The 24276-nt window shown below is 39.9% G+C and overlaps 1 protein-coding gene across 1 annotated transcript in view; it reads left to right on the top strand.

The window, feature by feature from the left end:
* The window catches only part of LOC106543891 (ADP-ribosyl cyclase/cyclic ADP-ribose hydrolase 1), a 45929-nt gene extending 24812 nt beyond the window's left edge, over nucleotides 1-21117 (top strand). Inside the window, exons 7-9 of the mRNA XM_014059997.2 lie at nucleotides 17032-17118; nucleotides 18718-18788; nucleotides 20882-21117. Coding sequence (XP_013915472.2) covers nucleotides 17032-17118; nucleotides 18718-18781 — 151 coding nt within the window. The 3' untranslated portion in view covers nucleotides 18782-18788; nucleotides 20882-21117. The remainder of the gene's footprint in view (nucleotides 1-17031; nucleotides 17119-18717; nucleotides 18789-20881) is intronic.
* Nucleotides 21118-24276: the final 3159 nt, after the last annotated feature.

Here is a 24276-nt window from a genome sequence, read left to right as displayed (position 1 = left end):
CAGCTGGCTGAGGAACTCTGGGAGTTGAAGTCCACAGGTCTTAAAGTTGCCAAGGTTGGAGACCACTGATTTACAGTATAGGTTGATAGCACAGTTAGCCAGATGTTAGCTTGGACTTAGCATTTTTTTTCACGTATCTGGTCCATCCCAAAGACCTAGAATAGGCAGAGGTTGTTATTTATTTATTAGGGGAATATAATTATATAAATATAATATATATCTATATGATATATAAATGTGCAATTATATAAATAATTAATATAAAATATAAAACAATATAAACAATAGCATATTTAATACATATAAATAATATTAAAATAATAGAAAATAATTAATTATATATAAACCCAATCCAGCTCAATATCACTGAAAAAGAAAACCAAGGAAAAAAAACCAGGATGGATGCATAAAGCAGTGGTTCCCAAACTTGGCAACTTTAAGACTTGTGGACTTCAACTCCCAGAATTCTCCAGCCAGCAGAGCTGGCTGGAGAATTCTGGGAGTTAAAGTCCACAGGTCTTAAAGTTGCCAAGTTTGGGAACCACTGGCATAAAGAACTCTCTGACCAACTGAGGAAAAAAAGGATAAGTACAAAAAATGGAAAGATTCAAATAATATAGCAGAATACTGACAAGTAGCCTGAAGCTGCAAAGATTAGGAAAGCTAAGGCTCAGAACAAAGTAAGACTTGCAACAAATGTCAAAAGCAATTAAAAAAAAAAGTGCTTTCAACACATAAAGAACAAGAAAAAAGTCAAAGAAACAATCAGTTCACTAATGAAAGAAGATGGCAAGGAAGTAAAGGGCAGTAGGGAGAAAGCAGAACTGTAATTCATTCTTTGCATCTGTCTTCACACAAAAAGGAAATGCAAACCAGTTTACCAAAAACAAAACTGTAAATTAAAGGCTAGGAACAAAAATTAAAACAAGCAATAATAAGACAAGAGAACATCTATCAACTCTAAATGGATTGAAAACTCAAAGTCCTGACAGATTGCATCCAAGAGTTTTAAAAGAACTGGCAGATGTGGTCTCAGAACCTTTCTTTATTGGCCAAGTGTGATGGGATACACAAGGAATTTGTTCAACACCATATTTCAAAGTTCTTGGATTGCTGGGGAACTACATAAGGACTGAAAAAGAATTGGTGGAATTCCTCCATCAGGGGAGGAAAACACAGATTTAGGAAATTACAGCCTGACATTAATACCTGGGAAGATCTTGGAAAAAAATATTCAAGCAACAAATCTGCAAACACTTAGAAGCAAATGAAGTTATAACCAGAAGCCAACAGGGGTTTGTCAAAAACAGATCATGCCAAACAAATCTTATTTCATTCTTTGACAAAATGACTAAATTAGTGGATCAGTGAAATGCTGTGAACATAGAATACTTAGATTTCAGTAAGACATTTGACAAAGTAGACCACAACCTACGTCTTGGTAAGCTTAAAAAATGTGGGATAGGCAGAATCACCAACAGATGGATTTGTAACTGGCTGACAAACCATACTCAACATGTAGTCCTCAAAGGAACTACATCCACATGGAAGGAAGGAAGCAGTAGGGTACCCACAAGGTTCCATTCTAGGCCTAGTACTCTTTAATATCTTCATAAATGATCCAGATGAAGGAATAGAAGGGCAACTCATCAAATTTGCAAATGACCCCAAGCTGTCAGGAATAGCCAACACTTCAGGCTCAAAATCCAAGAGGATCTTGACAGACTTGAACACTGGGCCCTATGTAAGAAAATGAAATTCAGTGTAGATAAAAGTAAGGTTGTTCACTTGGGTACAGCTGCAGACTAGGTCAAACTTGGCTCAATGCCAATGACAGAGGGATCTTGGAGCCCAAATGGACAATTGTTGTTTATTATTAGTTTGTTGTTTATTAGTTTTGTATGCCGCCCACTCCCGAAGGACTCCGGGGGGCTCACAATAATCAGGGAAAGGGAAATAAATAAGACAATACAAAGAACTTAAAAATACACAACATTCACAATTGAGGCGGGGCTGGATATTTCAACAGCCCCCAGCCTGTCGGAACAGCCAGGACTTGGTAGCTTTACGGAAGGCCGGGAGGGTAGTAAGGGTCCGGATCTCCATGGGGAGCTCATTCTTAATTACTTAAATATGAGCAAATATGTGCAGCACCAGCCAAAAAAGCCAATGCAGTCCTAGGCTGCATTAATAGAGGGATAAAATCAAGATCATGTAAAGTGTTAGTACCACTTTACAAAGCCTTAGTATGGCCACACTTGGAATACTGCATCCAGTTTTGGTCACCACAATATAAAAAAGACGTTGAGTCTCTGGAAAGAATACAAAGAGTCACAAAGATGATTGGGGGCTAGAAGCTAAGACATATGAATTGTTGCAGGAATTGGATATGTCTAGTGCAGTGAAAAGAAAGATTAAGGGTGGACATGATAGCAGTGTTCCAGTATTTGAAGGGCTGCCACCAAAATGAGGGGGTCAAACTATTTTCTAAAGCACCAGAAGGCAAGATTTAAAAAAAAACCAATGGGTGGAAACTAATCTAGAAGAGAAGCAACTTAGAATTAAGGATAAATTTCCTAATAGTGAGAACAATCAATCAGTGAAATGGCTTGCCTTCAGAAGTTGTGGGTGCCCTATCACTGGAGGCTTTCAAGAAGAAGCTGGACAGCCATTTGTGTTAGGTTGCCAAGTAACACCCCCAACAAAGTAAGACTCCGAGGCAGGCATTTCCTCAAATTTCCATTTTATTAGTGATGTCATATTGGCAATCGGGGAAAACCCGAATCTGAAAGTACCCGGGTTTTCCCCACCCAAAAGAAAGTCAAACTCCCTTCCCCTGAACCCACATGTCCATCACATGGTCCAATCAGGTTACCATCCATGGAACTGTTTCTAGTCATGCCTCTCCAGATGCATTCCAACCTCCTTCCCCTCTTCCCCCTCTGTGTGGCAACTGAGGAAAAGAAAGATGGCTGTAGCCAGGTTCAGTGCAAAGTTGATAGTCGTCTCTCCCCCCACTAGTTAGTGAGGAGTATCTGGAAAACACCAAATGCAGACATGTTAATTTTCCTTTAGCCACCCCTGCCACCACTCAGCTATTCTTTTGGTTTCTGGGGATTTCTCTCATGGAATTTTCTGATCAGCCTGTTTGCTGTTACGTTTTGACTTTTCACCCAAGTGGCATCTGAAAGGAGGTAGCCTTTCTACTGTACTAAATACCATAACCTCGTCTTGTACAATCTAGAATTCAGAATTCTTTTTACTTCGCAATGGGTCTCTCCCTGCACTGCAATGGGACCTGGGGCTTCCTGAGCTACCTGCCTTAGTTTCGAGCCTATTACTGACTTCAGTAGACTACAGCAGCAAACCGGGTGTATTTTCCCCATCAGGCGTGGGAGTTTCAGCTCCACCATGACTGGGTTATGATTTTTACAATGGGAAAGGGATCTGTAAACTTAGAACCTAGTTTTCTTCATGGCAGCTTTCGTTTCAGGTATTCAGTGGTAAATTTTCTGTCCTATGTGAAATGGCTTCTGTGCGGATCGTCCTTTGTCTCCTGTGAAGCATCTCCTCCTTTTTGCATCTCAGTGGCTTTTTTCACATTCTCCCAAGTCTCCTGCAGGGAGTCTACAGTCCACCCATTCAGTCAGGCTTACTGAGGAAACTCAGGCATTGGGATAAACTCCACCACTGTGTCCACCTTGAAAGGCATGAAGGTCATGCTGCTATGTATGGTGTTGTTGTATGCCACCTCAGTGAAAGGTAGCAGATCAGCCCAATTGTTTTGTTAGCAATTTACATAGCACCTCAAGTACTGCTCTATCATTGCATTCATGCATTCCACCACCCTATTAGTACTCAGATGAAAAGCTGAGCTAAGCCCCCGGAAAGACCCAATTGACTTTAGAAACTCTCTCCAGAATTTGTCCATAAACTGGACCCCCCAATCATATATGATCCTCTTTGGGATTCCATGCAGTCAATAAATGTGCTTCAGGAACAGCTTAGCCAGTTTATGGGCTGAGAAGTAAGTCTGTTTGGGAAAAAAGTCAATCAATGTCCAAATTATGGTGTTTCCTCCACTTTCTGGGAGTTCCATGATGAAGTCCATTGCTATTTCCTCCCACAGTTCTGACAGTTCGGCCACTTGTAATAATCCTGGGGTTTCCCCAGGTCTTTTTTTCTCACTGCACATGTCACAACAGTGTTTTTACATAGTTTTAATGTCCTTTTTCATTGCTGGCCACCAAAATTGGCTTCTTTGCAGAACTTGGACCAAGATGTAAAATGCTGGGTGTACAATTTTGGACCTTTCAATGCCAATCCATCTTGGGAGGTAAGGAGATGTTAGTTGTCCCTGAACTAGGGGTTGGTTTGCAGCTTGGCTCTGAGTTTTTGAGTTAGCTCTTATCCTGGCTCCCTCGATCACCTCCAAGTCTGATGCCTCATGTAACTTGTACTGCCTTCTGGGGGTTGGGAATGATGGCATTGACCATCTCTTCATGGTTATTCTTATACTGGAGCATTCAATACAAGGCACTCACTAGGAATTTTTTCCCTCCTGGGATGTATTTTAGTGTGAAGTTGAATCAGTTAAAATACTGCGCCCATTGAACTTCTTTGAGAAAGAGCTTCTGAGGGGTCCTAAGAGACTCCAGATTTTTGTGATCAGTCCACACTTCACACTTGGCTCTCTTCTAGGAAGTCCCACCTGGTTAATAGTGTCCAATGGATTGCAAAAGCTTCTTTTTCCCACATCACCCACCTTTGTTCAGTGTCAGTGAGTTTTCTGGAGGTGTAGGCACATGGTTGGAGGTTCCCCTCAGCCCTGATGCCTCTGCTTCCCCACCATGGCCCCAGCCATAGCTGCCTGGCTTCCTCAAAGGTTGACACATTTTAAAGGCGGCAGCTTGCGTCTGGAGATACTGAACAACGGGACAGCTGGGAGAGCCAGGCCTGCCTCTCTACCATCTGATTCTCCACTGGGAGCACTTCTGTTGGGCCAGCCAGCCCCCCTCGCTAGGCTTTTGTGCTCACTGCTTGGCCAGGGGAGGGGAGTGCTTTTCTACACCACCCCCTTCTTTTTCTTGGCCCCGCCAACAAGGGAGGAGGAAGGCTAGGCTTGAGGGATGGCCCCCATCCCTCAAGATCCACCCCTGTTCTGCCCAGATGTTCTGCCCAGCTCTCTTTGCTGGCAGCAAAATCAAATGTACCGTGATGAAGGCAGAATGCTGTTTCCACGCAAAGGCAAGTACATGGTGCTTCACTTCTGCACTAAGGCTCTGCCCATCGCCACTGCCATGACAGCGCAGCAACTTTTCATCCCTCTGCCATGACAGGGTGACAAGTAGCCATAGCAGAGGTGTGAAAGAGCCGCTTGGGTCGCATTGTGGCTCTGCATCGTAATGGCTTCAGGAAGTGGATGAGACCCCACCTCCCCATTGTGAAGCACGTGAGTGAAAAAGTTCACTCAATCCATTCCAACTTCACAATATTTTTTTTTTCTTTAGTGAGAAGTTGGAATGGATTGAGTGAAAGGAGAAACACTATTGGAGCTAGGCGGGGGTGATGGCATGCATGCTTACAGGGAGGGCTCTGTGTGCCATGTCTGGCATGCATACCATAGATTCACTATCACAGGTCTACGCTGTTATCTCCTCCGAAAAATATTAGTTAAATTAAAAAGGATCCAATGGGAATACTAAAAATTGATAAAATAAAATAAAACCGCAAACGCACTCCGGCTGCACCAGCCACCTTTCTCCCCACTCCTTCTGTCTCAGAAGGAATCCCTCCCCTTAATCAAGGAAGTACAGACTCTTGAAACGTAACATTTCAAAAGGAACCTTTTATTGAAAAAGGAGTGATAGCTGAGCAAAAGCAAAGCAGGCTCTGGGGTCCTTAAGGCAATACAATAGGAATAAAGGAAATTGGAGTCCCCTCCCAATAGTCCAATGTGGATTCAGTCAATCTGCAGGTGTGAAAATGTTTTTGTAATGCTCTGGGAAAGTGAGAAGAAGACTTTCTCAGGGTTGTTTCCTGAGCAATGCAATCCACATGGCCCTGCATCCCTACACATTCCCCGAAAGGTGAGAAAATGCCAGGCCTCTAGGTGTCAGGCTAGAAGTTATAAAGCAATTAACTATATGGTACAGGATGTATAGGAAAGAAGGATAGAAAAGTCTAAAGGAAATATAGGGCTTCCCTATTCCCCTGAAGAATGGCAGAGTCATGGATGTAACATCAAGGTTCCAATTAACAAACTCAAGCAAATCTGAGACCTGGCTCCTTCTCAAAGGTCTGCTTTAATGAGTACATCATATCCGCACAGTTTCAATGCAAAACCAAATCTAAATATTTCCCATGGTTACAGTATAATTAAACTAGGAAATAACCCCATCCCCAAGTATCACAGGTCACACTGGCCAATTGGGTTAATTGGCGGGCTCTTCAGACACTCCTTCCCCAACCTTATCTGTTGCCAGTAGAGATGACCTTGGTTCTCATGAGAAAGCTCTTTGTTGTGTCTAGTAATGCATTCCAACCTCCTTCTCTCTTTCCCCTCTGTGTGGAACCGAGGAACAGAAAGATGGCTGCAGCCAGGTTCAGTTCAAAGTTGACAAAAACAAAATTAAAGTTTCATTTTTTTTCATTACAAGCGTAACATCTAGAAGCAATTTCAAAATAGAAACAAAGTTAGATATATTCTTCTTTGGATAAAAGAATCTATTTGACCACCTCTGCTTCTCTTTGCTGTGAGGAATAATATATGCTTCTGTTAACTCATTAATCTTTATCATAATTTATATTAAGAAAATCTATATTACTTAAAAAAATTAACCCTAAACAGGAGAAAACACTTTTTTTAGTTTTGATATCTTACTAATTTTAAAAATTACTCAAGTATTATAGATAAAGGAGAGAAAAAAACCCTTTTATTTTAAACCCAGAACCCAAAACACAATACTACATTAGGACTTTGATTCAATTATATATCTATCACACCAATATAAGTCCAATTAGCTCAATGAATTCAGATCTCTTCCTAATTGAATGGATCTTTTTTTTCTCTTATTTTCAAATTTAATCAATAGTATTTTACAACTTTGGGGATTATTCAGCATTATGGAAAAAGACAGAGGATATACATTTCCAGATTCATTTTATACATACAAAACTATCTTAAAGCTTTCTTTCACTACATATATCAAACTTGTAAAAGTCCAGTCTAACTAATTAAGTCATTAAATTTAAGTCACTCCCTCCTGCTTATCTTCGTAGAATGAAGTCTTTTTTCTTCTCAGGGGAGTTTATCAAGTCTTTTTTCTTGGATAAAGTTCTCAGCATTATTTACAGTATATCCATAAAAAAGATTTCCCAAAGTTGTTCTGTTAAACATTGTCAATTAACTTGAAGCAAAATATTGTAGATGAAAGCTTCCTTCTTTAAGATGACTATCATATCTTTTTTTCTCAAATTAATTTCAACCTTGTTAGTATCCATGAAAAAAAAATTCCGAACTTGACCTCTTGAGAATTGTGAATTTACTTGGCACTCTTGTTTCAGTTGCACTAGGAGGGTTATATTCAAACCACCATCATAAAAAAAATCTAATGCAGTGTTTCCCCCAAAATAAGGCAGCATCTTATTTTCTTTTGACCCCAAAATAAGCACTTGGCCTTATTTTTGGAGACATATTATTATTTTTGAGTTGCAGGATGCAACGAGTATGGTCACCTCATGGCTGCTGCTGTGTTGCAATATTTTTGGGGAGGGCTTATTTTTTGGGGAGGGCTTATTTTTGGGGGAGGGCTTATTTTAGCAAATGCACTCAAAAACCCGATTGGACCTATTATCCGGGGAGGTCTTATTTTCAGGAAAACAGGGTAACAGGTTATTTGCAATGTTCGGCATTTGTAGAGTTGACGCACACTGTGTCAACTCTACAAATGTTTACACCTAGATTTGTCTCTTGTTCTTTTTTTAATATCCTATATATAATTAATATCTTCTATTTGATTTATGAAAAGAGCAAGTTTCTGTATGGACTTACCAAAGATTTCCTTAATGGCATACTCCAGCTTAGTGTTAAACATCTTCGTAGCTTCCTCTGGTGGTCAAAAAATGTTGTTTGTTTGTTTATCCTTTTTCTAGCCAACCAGAGTTCATGAAAATTGGCAAATTTCAACCAACTACAACAAAACAGTACAGGGATACAGATTATTTTTAAAATAGTAGATTAAAATAACAACTTTCATCCTTATATTTCAAGTGAGAAAATTCTCTCTGCTTCTTTCTTTTGACCCAGCCTATGGGAAACCATAGCCGGTCACAAGCCCGGATAAATGGGGAGTGTTGGTTCCTGTGGCGACGGAACCGTGAAACAAGCTGAGAACCCAATGGCAGGACAACACACGGATAAACAACTCTGTAATCCGTGACGTTCTGCCTTTGGCCTTCACAATGCAACGGTCACTGCCTTGTGGACGTTGACATTTACGAAGATTAAGTCCAAGTCCAAGTCTTTCTTTTGGCTGCCTCTAACAACTCTCTTCCTTGTTTAACAATAAATAAGACTAAAAAGTAGCATTCAGATCTTCAAAAGGAGTTATAGGCTGTAACTAAAGAGAGCCTCTTTTAGCCAATAGAGATAATAGTCTCATTAATTGATTAAGAAATGAAGGGAACAGCTTATTGTCTGTTTGAAAAATAAATTCTAAATGGCTGTTTTATCCAATAACAATATGATTTCACATAATCTTCAGATTATTATTATTATATACTTTATTCATTAAACATGAAACTCAGCCAACTGAACATTCAAAAATGCATTACAAATACCAGTGACTGGTGCTAATAGTTGATATGATTTGCTGCCAGCATCCTAGGTATCAACCAAGTAACTTCTTAAAATATGTTCCAAGTAGCGCAGTTTTTTGCAATTCTCCTGGTGTTATTGCAGGAAGCTACAATTTGTTGATGTATCTTGTAAAATTCTTGGACATGGTGCCAAGTGCCCCGATGACAATGGGTATCACTGTTACATGCTTCATCCATAGCCGTGTAGTTGCGATGCAATATTTCATGATTTTTTCTAGTTCTTTTTCTTTGACTCTGGTATCTCCAGGAACAGCGATATCAATAAACTGTACTCTTCGGCCCTCTACAACCGTGATATCTGGCGTGTTGTGGTCCAAATGAAGATCTGTTTGTTTCGAAAGTCCCACAAGATCTTCATCTTCTCATTTTCGATAACTTTTTCCACTTTATGTTCCCATGACTTTCTGGATACAGGTAAATCATATTTTTTACATAATGACCAGTGGATTAATTTAGCAACTTGGTCATGTCTAGCTTTATAATCAGTTTGTGCAATTTTGCTGCATTCACATATTAAATGTGAAACAGTTTCGACTTTGTTATTGCAAAGTCGGCAGTTGGGTTGTCAGTGGATTTTTGTATGATTGCTTTCATGGCATTAGTTTGTAGTGCTTGTTCTTGAGCAGCCAGTATTAAACCTTTCATTTCTTTCTTAATCTTCTAGGAATATGTATTTATTTTTCTTTAAAAAAAACACAAATATGTCATTTGTCAATCATTAAAACATTGAAGTACAATTTTTTTTTGTTGTGTGTACCCCTCCCTCCCTCCACCCCCCCACCCCCCTCCTCCTTCCCCCCCCCCAACTTCCCAGAACCCGTACCCGGTATGGATTTTTAACTAACACAGTCTAAAATCTATTGAGAAAAAAGAAATAAAGAAATTAATGACATTCTAGATTGACCTTAGCTTCTTCTTACTGAACTAACTTTTAACAGTTTAAATCATTTCTGATCTTAAGCATAGGCTAACTGGAATTTCTTAGTCCCGTATTTATTTTGTATATAGTCAATCCATTTTTTCCAGTCTCGTTTATATCTCTCATTTGAATGATCTTTGAGATATGCCGATATTTTAGCCATTTCAGCTAAGTTTGTTACTTTCAATGTCCATTCTTGGATTGTAGGCAAGTCTTCCTTCTTCCAATATTGCGCCACCAACAGTCTTGCTGCAGTTATCAGGTGCAAAGTCAAATTGGTCTCTACCACTGTAAAGTCAGTACATATACCTAGTAAAAATAACTGAGGACTAAACTTTATCCTTCTTTTAAAAACATTTTGCATGACCCACCATATTTTTATCCAAAATGCCTTAACCTTTTGGCAGGTCCACCATATATGATAATATGTAGCATCGAGAGAACCACACCTCCAACATTTAGGCTGTACATTCGGATACATAGAAGCCAACTTTTTAGGATCTAAATGCCATCTATAGAACATCTTGTAAAAATTTTCTCTCAGATTTTGAGCTTGTGTAAATTTCACATTTCTTACCCAGATTCTTTCCCATGTATCCAACATTATTGGTTCCTCAATATTTTGAGCCCATTTTATCATACAATCTTTAACTAATTCTGTTTCCGAATCCATCTGTATTAATACATTATATATCCTCTTTATATGCATTAAGCTTTGATCTCTTATTTGTTTAAACAGATTATCCTCAACTTGAATAAAACCAATTTTTTGATCTATTTTCCACCTAGCCTGTAATTGCCCATACTGGAACCATGTTCGAACTACCTTCTCCTCTTTTAATACCTCTAAAGATTTTAATTGTAATACCCCCCTTTCCGAGGTAAGAAGCTGTCTGTAAGTAATTCTGTCCTGTTTTTGTGCTGTATTCATATTTTCAATTGCGTGTCTAGGAATTGCCCACATGGGTATCTTGTCATTTAATTTATATTGGTATTTCTTCCAGACCCGCAATAAAGCATTTCTTAAAATATGACTTTTAAAGTTCTTATCCAATTTTTTGTTGAATAACAGGTAAGCATGCCAACCAAATAGCAGATCGTGTCCCTCAATGTTCAATATTCTATCATTGGTTAAGTGAATCCAATCACTAATTACAGATAATGCCACTGCATCATAATATAGTTTTAAATTAGGTAGTTTCAATCCTCCTCTCTCACGTGCATCTTGCATTATTTTCATCTTTACCCTCGGCTTCTTTCCTGCCCACACAAATTTGTTAATACCCTTCTGCCATTCTAAAAGGTTCGCATCTTTTTTTAGTATAGGTAACATTTGGAAGAGAAATAAAAATTTTGGTAGAATGTTCATTTTCACTGCCGCTATCCTACCCAGCAAAGATAGGTGCAATTTCTCCCATTTTTTCATCTCTGTCTGTATGCTATGCCAAAGTGGTTCATAATTATGCTTATATAATTTCCCATTTGAAGTTAAAATGTTAACTCCAAGATATTTGACTTTTTTAACTACCTCACATCCTAGCATCACTCCTAATTCTTCCTTTTGTTTAATATTCATATTTATAGCTAATATTTTGGTTTTTCCTAAGTTTATTTTAAAGCCCGACACTTGACCATATTGATTAATCATATTCATTAAAACCATACTGGATTCCTGCGGTTGTTCCAATATTATAACCAAAATCATCCGCAAAAGCGCGGACTCTATATTCTTGCTGCCTAATCTTGATCCCTTTTAAACCATCCAAGCCCCGTATTTTATTCAACAATACTTCCAAAGTTATAATAAACAATAATGGGGACAAAGGACAGCCCTGTCTTGTACCTTTTCCAATTTGAAAAGAGTCTGTTAGACTTCCATTGACTATGATTTGTGCTGTTTGCTGTTGGTATATTGCTTTAATTGACTGTAAAAAATTATCTCCTATCTGCATTTTTTGCAGTATCATCAACAGAAATTGCCAGTTAACTCGATCAAAGGCCTTCTCAGCATCCAAAAATATAAACGCAGCAGGGATCTGGTTGTTCTTTCCCAAATATTCTAATGCATTAATAATTAATCTAACATTACTTTTCATCTGTCTCCCTTGTATAAAACCTGTTTGATCCGTATGTATCAATTGTTGAGTGACCAACATTAACCTATTTGCTAATATTTTAGTAAAAATTTTATAATCTACATTCAGTAATGAAATAGGTCTATAATTTTTGGGTTGAGTAGTATCCTGATCTTCTTTGGGTATCAAAGATATAAACGCTGTCTTCCAAGATGGAGGGACTTTACCTTCCGTTTGAATCATATTAAATAATTCTCTAAGAGGTTCTACCATTTCTAACTGTAAGCTTTTATAGTAAACCGCTGTCAAGCCATCTGTACCTGGTGCTTTCCCTGACTTTAATTGCTTAATTACCTGCAGGATTTCCCCGGAGGTTATTGGTTGATTCAATTTTTGCCTGTGTTCTTCTCTAACTGAAGGTATTTTCTCTTTGTCTAAATATTTGTCTATGTCTAAACCATTAATTTTATCCCCTTTATACAGTTCTGTAAAAAATTCCCAGAAAGCCTTTTGAATCTCTTCCTGTTGAAACACCTCCTTCCCTCTATAAATCAGTTTAGATATATTTCGAGTTTTCCTTTTTTTCCTAATCTGATAAGCTAACCATCTGCCAGGTTTGTTTGCATTACAAAAAGTATTGTGTTTTGCATATAATAGATTAGTAGCCACCTGGTCAGAGATCAACATGTCAAATTGAGATTTTAATATGTTAATAGCTTCCTTAACCTTTGTATCGTCTGGGTTCATTGTTAACTCCAGCTCTTTTCTCTTAATTTCCTCTTCCAGTTCTGTACGTTTTAACCCTTGCTTATTTCTATGTGTTTTATTTATATTCATCAAAACTCCTCTCATATACGCTTTGCTTGCGTCCCATACAAATTCCATAGATGTACCCTTATTCATATTCAAAACAAAATATTCAGATAGTAATTTTTTACAATCATTAATATACTTTTCATATCTAAATAAGTTTTCATTCAATCTCCAAGACCTTCTTGCCTGCACTACCCTTCCCAACTCCATCCAAACTGGGTTATGGTCCGAAAGGATCCTAGCTGCAATCTTTGTTTTCTTGACCCTAGAAAGCAAATCATTAGTGGTTAGAATAAAATCAATCCTTGAGAGGGATTGATGCCTGTCCGAGAAGAAAGTGAAGTCACATTCCTCTGCATTTCTTTCTCGCCAAATATCTCTCAATTCAAAATCCTCCATAATGTCAAAGAAAGATTTGGGTAACTTTGCTCGCATCTTGGTATTTAGGCGGGAAATCTTCTTATCTTTCTTAGTGTCTATCACTCCATTCCAGTCACCCAATAGTATACAGGAACTATAGTCCCATTGTACTAATTTAGCATGAAGATTTCTATAGAATCTATCTTGCTGTTGATTGGGAGCATAAATTCCCAAAAGTAATGTCTTTTTCCCTTCTAAGATTAAGTCTAAAGCAATATATCTTCCGAAGGGATCTGCTTCTATTAATTCAGCTTTCATGTCTTTTCTTAAGTATACAACTATACCATTCTTCTTTTCCATAGCAGAAGCTACAAAATGTTGACCAAGTTTTGAGTTGATCAAATATTTTTGATCAGTTGATTTGATATGAGTTTCTTGCAAACAAATTACATCGTTCTTAAACTGTTTGAGATAATGAAATATTTTCTTCCTCTTCTGTGGAGAGTTCAGTCCGTTGACATTCCATGTTAAAATCTTAGTTGTCATCTTTGGTTGGTTGAAGCATTTTTAGAGCTTCCTGCACGGCCTGTTTAACCTTAGGTCTAGCTCCTCCCATTGCTTCCAGATTTGTTGTTGTAGATCCTTGATCGATGGCCGATGATTGTTGATGCTGTTGCTTTTTAGCTTGTTTCTCCATACGTCTAGTAGTCATGCGGCTAGGTCTTGGTTCCATAGCACCTTGCACTTCTAGAGAAGAGAGATGCTCCATCTTGTCTGGTGGTTGTGTAGTTTGCTGTCTATCCTGTCCTTCTTGTGGTCTTTCTCTAGGTCCAGATGGTGCAGGGTGTCCGGCCTTCAATATATTATAATAAAAATCTCGGGCTTTCCATACAGAGTTGAGGCGGTATCTTTGCTTATCAAATGTAAATATGATGCCAAATGGTGCATCCCATCTATACTGTATCTGACGATTTCTGAGTTCTTCGACCAAAAAAGCGTAGTCTCTCCTGGCTCTTAACATTGGAGGTGGTATCTCTTTCAAAACAGCCAGGTCTTGACCGCCAATTTGAAGCTTAGTATTATAAGATACTTGCAGTACCATATTTCTAAACTCTCTTGTAGTAAAATATATAACGATGTCTCGAGGAAGCTGCTTCTGCTTTGCCAGCCAGGAGTTAACGCGGTAAGCTTTGTCAATTCGCCAGTCTTGATTGGTCCCTGGTCTTCCCATCAGGCGGTCAAAAGCTTCCGATAGGATCTGTTTCAGGTTCTCCTGTTTCTCCTCACGCAGCCCCCTTACTCTTAATGCGAACTCCATTTGTCGGTACTGTATCATAATAATTTCTTTTTCAGCATTTTCCACTTTTTGTTCCACCACCTCTGTTTTCAATGTCAAGTTAGCATTGGCATCATTAAGAACCTCTAGAGTATCTTCCACTCCAGAAATATGTTCTGTTAATACAGTTACAAGACTCAGCATGTCGTCTCTAATTTTATCAATCTTAGCATCAAATTTCTCATACAGCTCCTGTTTAAGTCCATTTATTTCACTTTTAATTTCTTCTTTCATTTCTTTCATTTCCTCTTTTCTCTCCTGCTTTACCACCTCTCTATTATCTCTAAACTTATCTTCCATTTTAATTGTCTGTGCATTGAGAGCCTCGCTTAGATTACTCAGGAAAAATTCTTTCGTTAACACATCCCCAGCAGGGGGCGTAGGAAGCGGAGGCTGCAGCTTTGTGCCAGGCACTGAGGATGTGCCCCTGGAAGTAGAGGGTGACGACTTCAAGTTAATATTTGGTTTTGAGGCCATTTCAAAATTTATCTGCCTGCAGTTAATAAAACTCTATTGCCTAAATATGCAGCTTTAAATAAAGAGGCTTTTATTTTGAAGTTTAAGGCTTGGCAAAACTTTCAGTGAGTAAACATTGTAACCAGACCATTCAGCAGATTCATCACCATTTAACTTCCAAATAAGCAAGGTTAATGAAGGAGTAAAATTCTTCTGTTGTGAAACCAAAACAAGTGATAAGCAATCTCTTTTGTTTTGAATTCTTGTGAGATTAGCAGAAAGTGTTCGTTATTACCGGAGAAACCAGCCTGCTCGGCGCCATTTTAGAAGCCTCTGAGTAAATAATTTTTCGGAGGAGAAAAAGAAAAGAAGCTAAAATGTTGATAAGCAATTATTGTCCACAGTAAACGGATCCAGCTCGTGATAAGAATAAATCAAACAAAACTTAGAGCAGAGTGGGAGAGACCTACTTTGTCCTGCACAAGGCAGTTTGAAGTTCCCAGCACGGACAGCCGTTCTGCCTTGGGCTAGCCCCCCTTTCCTTGCAAGCACAAAAGCTGCAAAAATCGAAGAGCATTTGCCAGCAAAACAGTTTCTTCTTTCCTTCTTGCCTGAAGGATAAGAAAACCTGATAAGACGTCAGATGGAAGGTCCTCTAAACAGGTACGTAGCCAGGAATTCGGAGGCAGCTGATTTTTTGCTGCCTCCACCAGTAGGCTCCTCCCAGGAAGCCTCATTTCTTTCTTGATAGTTCCCATCTAAAGCCATGTCCTTATCAAGTTGTCATCACATTTTCCTTCAATGTTTTTCTAGTGCTGTCCATGCAAAGCTTTGGTTTTCCATCTTGTAACCATCATCCTTTGCTAATGTTTTCACTATATTTCCATTTCCCAGTTTTATTCATTCTGTTTTTTGTTTTCATTTTTCCTCACTGCATGGATAATATAGCACATTTTTCAAGTCCAAAGTTCATTTTGATGTCAGTGCTGAACAGTTGAACTGTGTTGAGTATTGATTTAAATTCAGTGGAGCTTTTCACATACATTTTAAAGTCATCCATGTATAGTAGGTGGTTTATCTTGCCATGTTGGCTTGAGATTTGGAATCCCAGTTTTGTTGTTATCGTCATCATCATCATCATCATCGTAATTCTGAGACATTAAAAGAGGGGATGGCAAAGCCAGGAAGAAAATAATGCATGGGTGACAAAAGGGATTAAAATTCTAATAATCTTTTGCCATATTGGATATTATGGCACAATATGCCCAATTACTCTGGGTTTGTAGAAAGCAAGAGAAAGGGGGGAGGCTTAGAAAAGAGGGCAGCATGGAAAAAACAAAAATAGAATCATGAGAAAAAGGTGAACCTTAAAAAAAAAGACACAGAGGATCTAAAACATATTTACAGTAACCTCTTTTGTATTCTGAAATTGTATACAACTTCTGGGGGGGGGGGTTGTTATTAATCTAAACATTAGGATCTATAGTTTTTTTCATGCATTGCTCTTTAGTTTTTCCTGTTTCTTGTTTTGATCTCGATCCTCCCTCTCCCATCCCCCATCTGAGCCTCATTTTACATTGTCTTTAATTGCAATGATGATACTGTGAAACCCCAAATATGCTATCTGTGTGTGCAATGTGGTATAAGAAGAAAAAATGCTTTCTAATTAAAAAAAACCTCTGTGTACTGAGGCCTCTTTTGGTCTGCTTAAATGGTGAGTGCTGGGGGCAAGATGGATTATGCTGATTATGCTGATTTGGCAAGACGGATTATGCTGAAAACACTAGAGAGATTTTTAAATTATTGGAAAAAAATATTTATTCAGGAATCAGGCATCAAGTTTTTAGAGCCGAGGTGGCGCAGTGGTTAGGGTGCATTACTGCAGGCCACTTCAGCTGACTGTTATCTGCAGTTCAGCGGTTCTAATCTCACTGGCTCAAGGTTGACTCAGCCTTCTATCCTTCCGAGGTGGGTGAAATGAGGACCCAGGCTGTGGGGGCAATATGCTGATTCTGTAAACCGCTTAGAGAGGGCTGAAAGCCCTATGAAGCGGTGTATAAGTCTAACTGCTATTGCTATTGCTATTGCTATTATTTTCTGGAAGGATTTAGCACATTTTTCTGTGCAAATTTCTGTGACTTACAGAGGCATTATGTACCTGGAACTAACATGTTATGTGCTTCTATTACCAGGGAGTCTTGCACAGGGCCTTCCATTGCACAATTGAGAGAGATCTTGGAAAACCGAAATATAAGTGTCTCCTGCGAAGACAATTACAGGTAATTTCTGTGCAGCAGAATAATAAAAATTACAGAAATAATGCAAGGTCATCATCTTCAAAAACCTCAACCAAAACAGTTTCTGCTTTATCACTTGGTAGATATTATTGCTATTTTAATCAACAAGTAATCAATCACTGTAATTTTTAAGGATACTGTTTAAACTAGAGTTAATATAATAAAAGAAAAGAAATGAATTGATAAAGGTTATATCCATGGATCCCTCCTCACAAGTCAACCTTTCCAGAGGTTACAATAAATCTTATAAAAATGGTTCTATTATATGGTTATAATGTGAATACATACATATAATGCGAATACATATAAGCAAAATGTAGAATGAGAAAGAAATCAAAGCTTTTGTAAACAGCCGTTTTCCATCAGTTTATTCAAGTAGTGTTATCAAATCAAAAATTAAAGATTCAAATGCATTTTTGAATGATGTGTCCCAAACTTGAGGCTTCCAATCACATAAAGTATAGGATGATCTGGGAGGAAAGGGTCAGCCATACAAATCACTATTCATACAAATCATTCAAAGATAGTGTGATCCCAAACTAAATCTTGGATGCAGTGAACTCTCTTTTGATGTGATGGAAAGACATACCATATTTTTCAGTCTATAAGACACACTTCCGCCATAAAGTGGGTGGAAATGTCTGTACATCTTAGAAAGCGATTGTTGCCAAATCCCTGCCCATCTGACCAGCCCTCACCCTTTGGCTGTTTTTGTCCTCCATGCATCCCATTTTCGGCGTCCGCATGCCCTGTTTTCAGCCTCTGTGCATCCAGTTTTCAGCTCATTCCAGGCAGCAGGGATTACCGCCACTGTTGATCTCCACCAATCGCTGTCGATAGGTGGCGGCAATCCCCCACTGCCTGGAATGGGCTGAAAACAGCACGTGTGGAGGTCAAAAACAGGATGCACAGAGTCTGAAAACACAACACATGGAGGCGGCGCTAGGCGGCAATTATCCCAACAGCCTGGAACAGCTGATTGGTGGTATTCCGGGAGGCCAATCCAACCACGAACCAGCTGCTTGTGCTAAATCAGGCTGCGATAACATGCTAAAGCTGACCAAGCTGTTTACTGTTTGCTGCAAGGACGCTAGCCCGATAAATACCAATGGATTCTGGGAGGCAGAAGCAATTCTTTTTCTTGTTTTCCTCCCCAAAAGCTAAGTGCGTCTTATGGTCCGGAGCGTTTTATAGTGCAAAAATATGGTAATTAATTTTATGTCTTTGGTGAAGGTTTAATGTTACATTCAAAAGTGGTTTGAATTATTTTTCTCATTCAAAGTAGTAGGTTTTCTCGTTTGTTGTATTTTTTTCTTTGTTTCTTGTTTGTTCTTTGTGTACTAAAGTGGAAATTTTGACAAAATTAAACTATCATAAACTGTATTCAATAAGGCTGCCTAAAGTGTCCTATTCTACTTATATCAATAACGGAAACTCTTCTAATATTACACAGACATTGATAAATTAGATCTATACATCTTCTGGGTGGATGTAGACTTGCCATATTTATTTATTTTATTTATTAAATTTGCCACTGTATATGTGGATTTATATGTATATTTTGTTACTGTTTTACAACAGGCCGGCACAGTTACTTCAGTGTACTAGAAACCCCAACCACAAGGCCTGCACAATTTGTTCCTGAAATCATGGTATTGTTGTTAACTAAATATTATTATTAATGAAATGCAGTATAGCATATAATTTATAAAGAAGAAACTATAGAAGTAGAAGATGGTAATAAATCTTAGCTAATCTTTTGTTGCATTTGTACAGGGATATTGCATAAGCTGTTTGCATTTGCAAAATAAGAATGAAATAATTAGAAGTGATTTATATCTTTCCAAAAATAATGAAAACATTCTTATTAGAGGCCACTTCAAAATGTGAGGGTTATGTCTATCAGAGATCAGAGCCACCCCAGGTCTTCCATTTGATAATATGAATCTTCAGACCTAGAATTAAGGAAAAATTTCCTGACAGTGAGAACCAGTGGAATGGATTGCCTTTAGAAGTTGTGGGTGCTCCATCAGTGGAAACTGTTAACTAGAGACTGGATAGCCACTTCTCTGGAATGGTATGGGGCAGTGATGGTGAACCTTTTAAAGACCGAATGCCCAAACTGCAACCCAAAACCCACTTATTTATCACAAAGTGCCAACATGGCAATGTAATCTGAATAATGAGGTTTTGTGAGGAATTTCAATCACTCTTTCACAACTTTACTTCTCCCTGGTCTCCCTCTCCCTCTCCGTCCCTCCGTCCCTCCCCCCCTCTCTCTCTCACACACACACACTGATTTTTATTACACTTTCTCTGGGTCCTTGGGAAAGGAATGGCATCTTTTCCCCATCCCTGTCTTTAATAATCAGGATTTACATTTTGTGGAGTGTCTCTCCTCCCCCTACCCAGAAAAAAAACAAGAGTCAGAAATGTGAACCAAGAAACCAAGGGTGGTTTTTTTGCTACTGATTCTGTGGGCGTGGCTTGGTGGGTGTGGCTTGGTGGGCATGGCAGGGAAAGGATACTGTAAAATCTCCATTCCCACCCCACTCCAGGGAAAGGTTATTGCAAAATCCCCATTCCCTCCTGAACAGCTGGGACTTGGGTGGCAGAGAATAGATGGGGGCGGGGCCAGTCAGAGGTGTTATTTACCAGTTCTCCAAACTACTCAAATTTCCGCTACCGGTTCTCCAAAACTGGTCAGAACCTGCTGAATACCACCTCTGGTCAGAGGGCTACCAGTCTGAGAACTTGGTGCAGTCTGGAGCTGCTGCATTTTATGCACATTACCTCCAGCCAAGGCCCTTCACTTTCCTTCCAAGACCGGTTTGCTGAGGAGGGGGGAGCAGCCCTGATGCCTCTGCTTCCTCCCTCCCCATGGCCCTAGCCATCACTTCCCGGCTTCTTCAAAGGCACAGCACTTTTCAAAGGTGGCAGCTCGTGTCTGGAAGTGCTGAACAGCGGGACAGCTGGGAGAGCCAGGCCTGGCCTCTCCACCATCTGATTCTCCACTAGGAGTGCTTCTGTTCGGCCACCCCCACTCACTAGGCTTTTGTGCTCAGCGCTGGGGCTAGGGAGGGTTAGGCTTAGCCACCTCCTTCTTTCCCTTGGCCCCGCTTTAAGATATCTACTCATTAAAATTAAAACAGCAATGGTTTTTCTTTCCACGTTAGTGCTGAAGCTTGTCCAAAGAAGGCCTGCTTTAATAAACAGTAGCAGGGCCATCTGCGTAGGCATCAAATAAGTCAAGATGGCAGTCAGTATCACGTAAACGTCTGCAGGTTAAACAGGGTGAGACTTCAATGACATGGGTATGGTTGCTATGTTGACATTTTAATCCTTCCTGACGATCCCTGTGAACAGCAGAAAGGTTTTGTTCTTACACAAAGTCCAAATTATTTTTGAACATCATATCATTAATCACTAATGATATGAATGCTGGAGAGATAAAACCCAGATGTCCTGGCTGATGCTACAGTGGAGCAATAATGTGTTTAGAAGGGGCCTCCCTCCTGGCACTCTGGCAGGAAATGTGACTGTTTGTAACACCTCACTCTTTTATCAAAGCAATATTTGTTTGATCTCTCTCCTTGGTGTTGTTGAGACAGATCATGCAAGAAGTGTCAGTCCGACTTCTAATACAAGCTTCAACTAGTATTCGTTGAATGTAATGCACATTTTCTACCATTTTAATAACAAACGTTCCTTCCCCCCACTTTATACTGTTTTGGTTTCCCTACAGGGGAAGACAGAAGAGTGAATGTCATCAGAGTCAGAGAAACTCGACAGATTGTTCAATTTAATGAGCTTCTTTCTATCAGATAATTTTATGCCAATCAATAAGTTAGTTTCTGCTTTTCTAATTGTCAAGTTTTTGTTCTATTTTATTACTGTTTTGTTCTATTTTATCGCGTGTATCGTTTGCGGCTGCTAATAAATGTAACAAGATATTTTAATAAAATATCCATTTATATTTTATTCCATTTTCTCTGACCCCCATTATTCCAAGGAAGACAATCAAGAGTAGTTATTATATATGTGTGAGAGGATAAATTGGAATGTGAGCATAAATCTCTCTAACTCTTGGTGAGCCATTGTCCTCTTCTGTTTCAACTCTAAATTAAAATTGAAGGTCTGAAAAAGCCCCTGCCTTTCTTATTGATTGGCGTAAGTAAGCTCACCTTGGGGCACTTCACTACTTTATTTCTTTTTTTTTTGAGGGGGGGGGGAAATTGATCACCCCACCCTTCCTCCTTCTTGGCTGTGGTGTGGCTAGGAGAATGTGCATGAATGGGAAAACTCCCACAAATGAGTGCCAAAGCACAGCAAAGGCGTGTGCCGTTTGCTTAAGGAGGATCTTAACAGGATGCAAAAGAATGTGGCTTCTCTCTTACACTAAGGCTCCAGCTGACCGTGGAGGGCACAAGCTCTAGCCCAAAGTCGAGCCTTAGTGCAGGAGAGAAGCCATGTCCTTTTGCACCCTGTTAAGACTCTTAGGCAAGTGGTTGCCCGTCCTGTGCATGCCTTTGCTACGCTTTGGCGCTCATTTGAGAGGGGTCTCCCTGCATGTATGCACCATCCTGGCCCCACCACCACTGGCCAGAGGGTCACGAGAGAGAGAGAAGGGTTACCCAAAGGGAAGCCTCCACCACTGCTGGCAATCGTTCCTCAGCAGAGAAAGAGAGAAGAAGGAAGAGAGGGAGAAAGAGAGATGGGGAGAAGGGGAAATATGAGAGGGGGAGGAAGGGGGAGGGAGATAGGGAAGGAGATAAGAGAGATATGGAAGGAGAGAGAGAAAGAGATGAGAGGGAGGGATAGAGAGAAAGAAAGAGAGATAGAAGAGGGAGAAAGTGAGATGGGGGAGAGAGAGGGATATATAGAGTGCCGTTCAAAACCCCTGCCAGAAAGCATGATCGGCTGTCAGGGGGAAACCTGCAACATCCTCCCCCCCCCCAGGAAAAGAAACTGCCATGAGAAGCCAGGAGACCGTGGAGTTTCGTTCCCTCCCCCAAAGCCAGAGGAAGGAACTCCGGTACCCCAAGAAGACTCGAGCCAGTCTGAAAGCGATCCAGAAGATGACCCACTGATAAGCAACCCAATCAAACCACTCGCCCTACCCCTAAGGCCTTTTATCCCCAGCTGAAGGAAAGAGGAGGAAGTAGCAGCATTACTGGGCTCAGGATGTACCTAATGCTTAATAAGCCCAACCCTGGCAGGGAGATTGGGAATCCACCTAAGAAAAATGAAAACCCCCATCTCTTTCTGCCAGCTAGATTGCACAGTAGCGGGGGGGGGGGGAACGGACCAGCCACAGAACCATTACAAAAAAACCTGGGGGACCATAGTGAGACCCTCACATTCATATTAGCACCAGGAATGGAATGGCCACTAGTCCTAGGGCTCACGTGGCTATGGAAGTGGAACCCTAAGGTAAATTGGAGGGGTGGAAACGTAAAATTCCAGAAACATGTAACATTTGCAAACCTCCCAGAGGGAAAGGAGTGGAGAAAGGGAACAAGGAAATGGCTAGCCTCCCTGCTGAGGTCACTAACATCCCCAAAGAGTACCAGGATTTGGCCAAGGTATGTAGTAACGAGGCGTCGGATGAACTCCCACCCCATTGCGCCATGGATGATGCCATTGAGATCATACCTGGGGCTAAATTTCCAAAACCAAGGATGTACTACATGTTCCCCAAAGAACTAGATGAACTCAGAGCATTTATCGACAAAAATCTAAAAGGTTTCATTGAACCCACCCGATCAAAAATAGTGGACCCTGTATTATTCCGTGAAAAGAAAGATGGCTCCTTATGCCTTTGTGTCGAGTACCATAAACTCAACATGATTAGTGTGGAAAATATTTAACCTCTCCCCCTCATGAAGGATATGCTGGCCCACCTCTCTAAAGGAAAAATCTTTTCAAAGCTGGATTTATGAGAGGAATATTACTGCATCAGAATTAGGAAAGAGGATGAGTGGAAGACTGCTTTTAACAACCCACTGGGGTGTTATCAATTTAAAGCACTCCCTTTCAGATTACAAGAGGCCCCTGCTGTGTTTATGCAACTAATTAATGAGGTGCTACATGAACATTTATACAAAGGGGTCTTGGTTTACCTTGATGACATTCTCAACTACACCAAAACAAAAGCAGAACACCTAAAACTAGTCTGAGCAGTTCTCGCTAAACTCCAAGTCACTAAGCTCTATGCAAAACTCTCTAAATGTGAGTTCCACCAAGAAACAGTTGACTATCTGAGATTCAGAAAACCCCATGAGGGGATAGAGATGGATCCACAAAAGGTAAACACCATCATTAATTGGGAACCACCCCAAACCCATAAACAACTACAAAATTTCCTGGGGTTTGCTAACTTTTACCGTCAATTCATTCCAGCCTTTGTACAAATCGCTTTCCCTATTACAAATTTGCTAAAGACAAAGGGGGGTGGGGCTGAAACCAAGGCAACCCCTTAACTGGACCATGGAATGCCAAGCAGCATTTGAAAAATTTAAACAACTATTCTCACCTGAACCAATCCTAAAACATCCAGATCCAGAACAACCATTTGTCATCCAAGCAGATATCAATGACGTGGCAGTAGGAGCCATCCTACTGCAAAACAATGAACAGTGACAATTGCAACTGTGTGTATACACATCTAAAAAAATTGACAGAAACTGAGCAAAGATGAGCTATATGGGAGAAACAATCTTATGCAGTATGATGGGCCCTCCTCACATGGAGGCAATTCTTAGAATGGAACAAAATCCCCTTCAAATCTGGACTGGTCATAAAAACCTAGAAACTCAGATGACCCCACGAAAACTCTCCCCCAAACAAGTACGTTGGGCACAATACTTTAAATGGTTTAATTTCATCCTCAAATATCTCCCAGGAGGAAAAAACTTCTTAACTGATGCCCTGTCCAGAAAACCCCAATACAACAGAAAAAAGACTGAAATTGTTAAACCTATGCTCCAAACACCCCAGCTAGCCACCAAAGTAATTACCTGAGCCCAAGCCAAGAAGAATCACTTGTTGACAATGCACCGCTCTCTAAATTTATGGAGGGTGTATTTAAGGATGACTGGTTCCATGCACACAAAAACATTTGTTCGCTCAAAGATGACT

This window comes from Thamnophis sirtalis, unplaced genomic scaffold (assembly GCF_051295495.1).
Source record: "Thamnophis sirtalis isolate CommonGarterSnake01/CBP01778 unplaced genomic scaffold, rThaSir2_p1.2 scaffold_10, whole genome shotgun sequence".
Classification (NCBI taxonomy): Eukaryota; Metazoa; Chordata; class Lepidosauria; order Squamata; family Natricidae; genus Thamnophis; species Thamnophis sirtalis.
The sequence above is the reverse complement of the archived record's forward strand: the minus strand, read 5'-3'. Positions and strand labels throughout refer to the sequence as shown.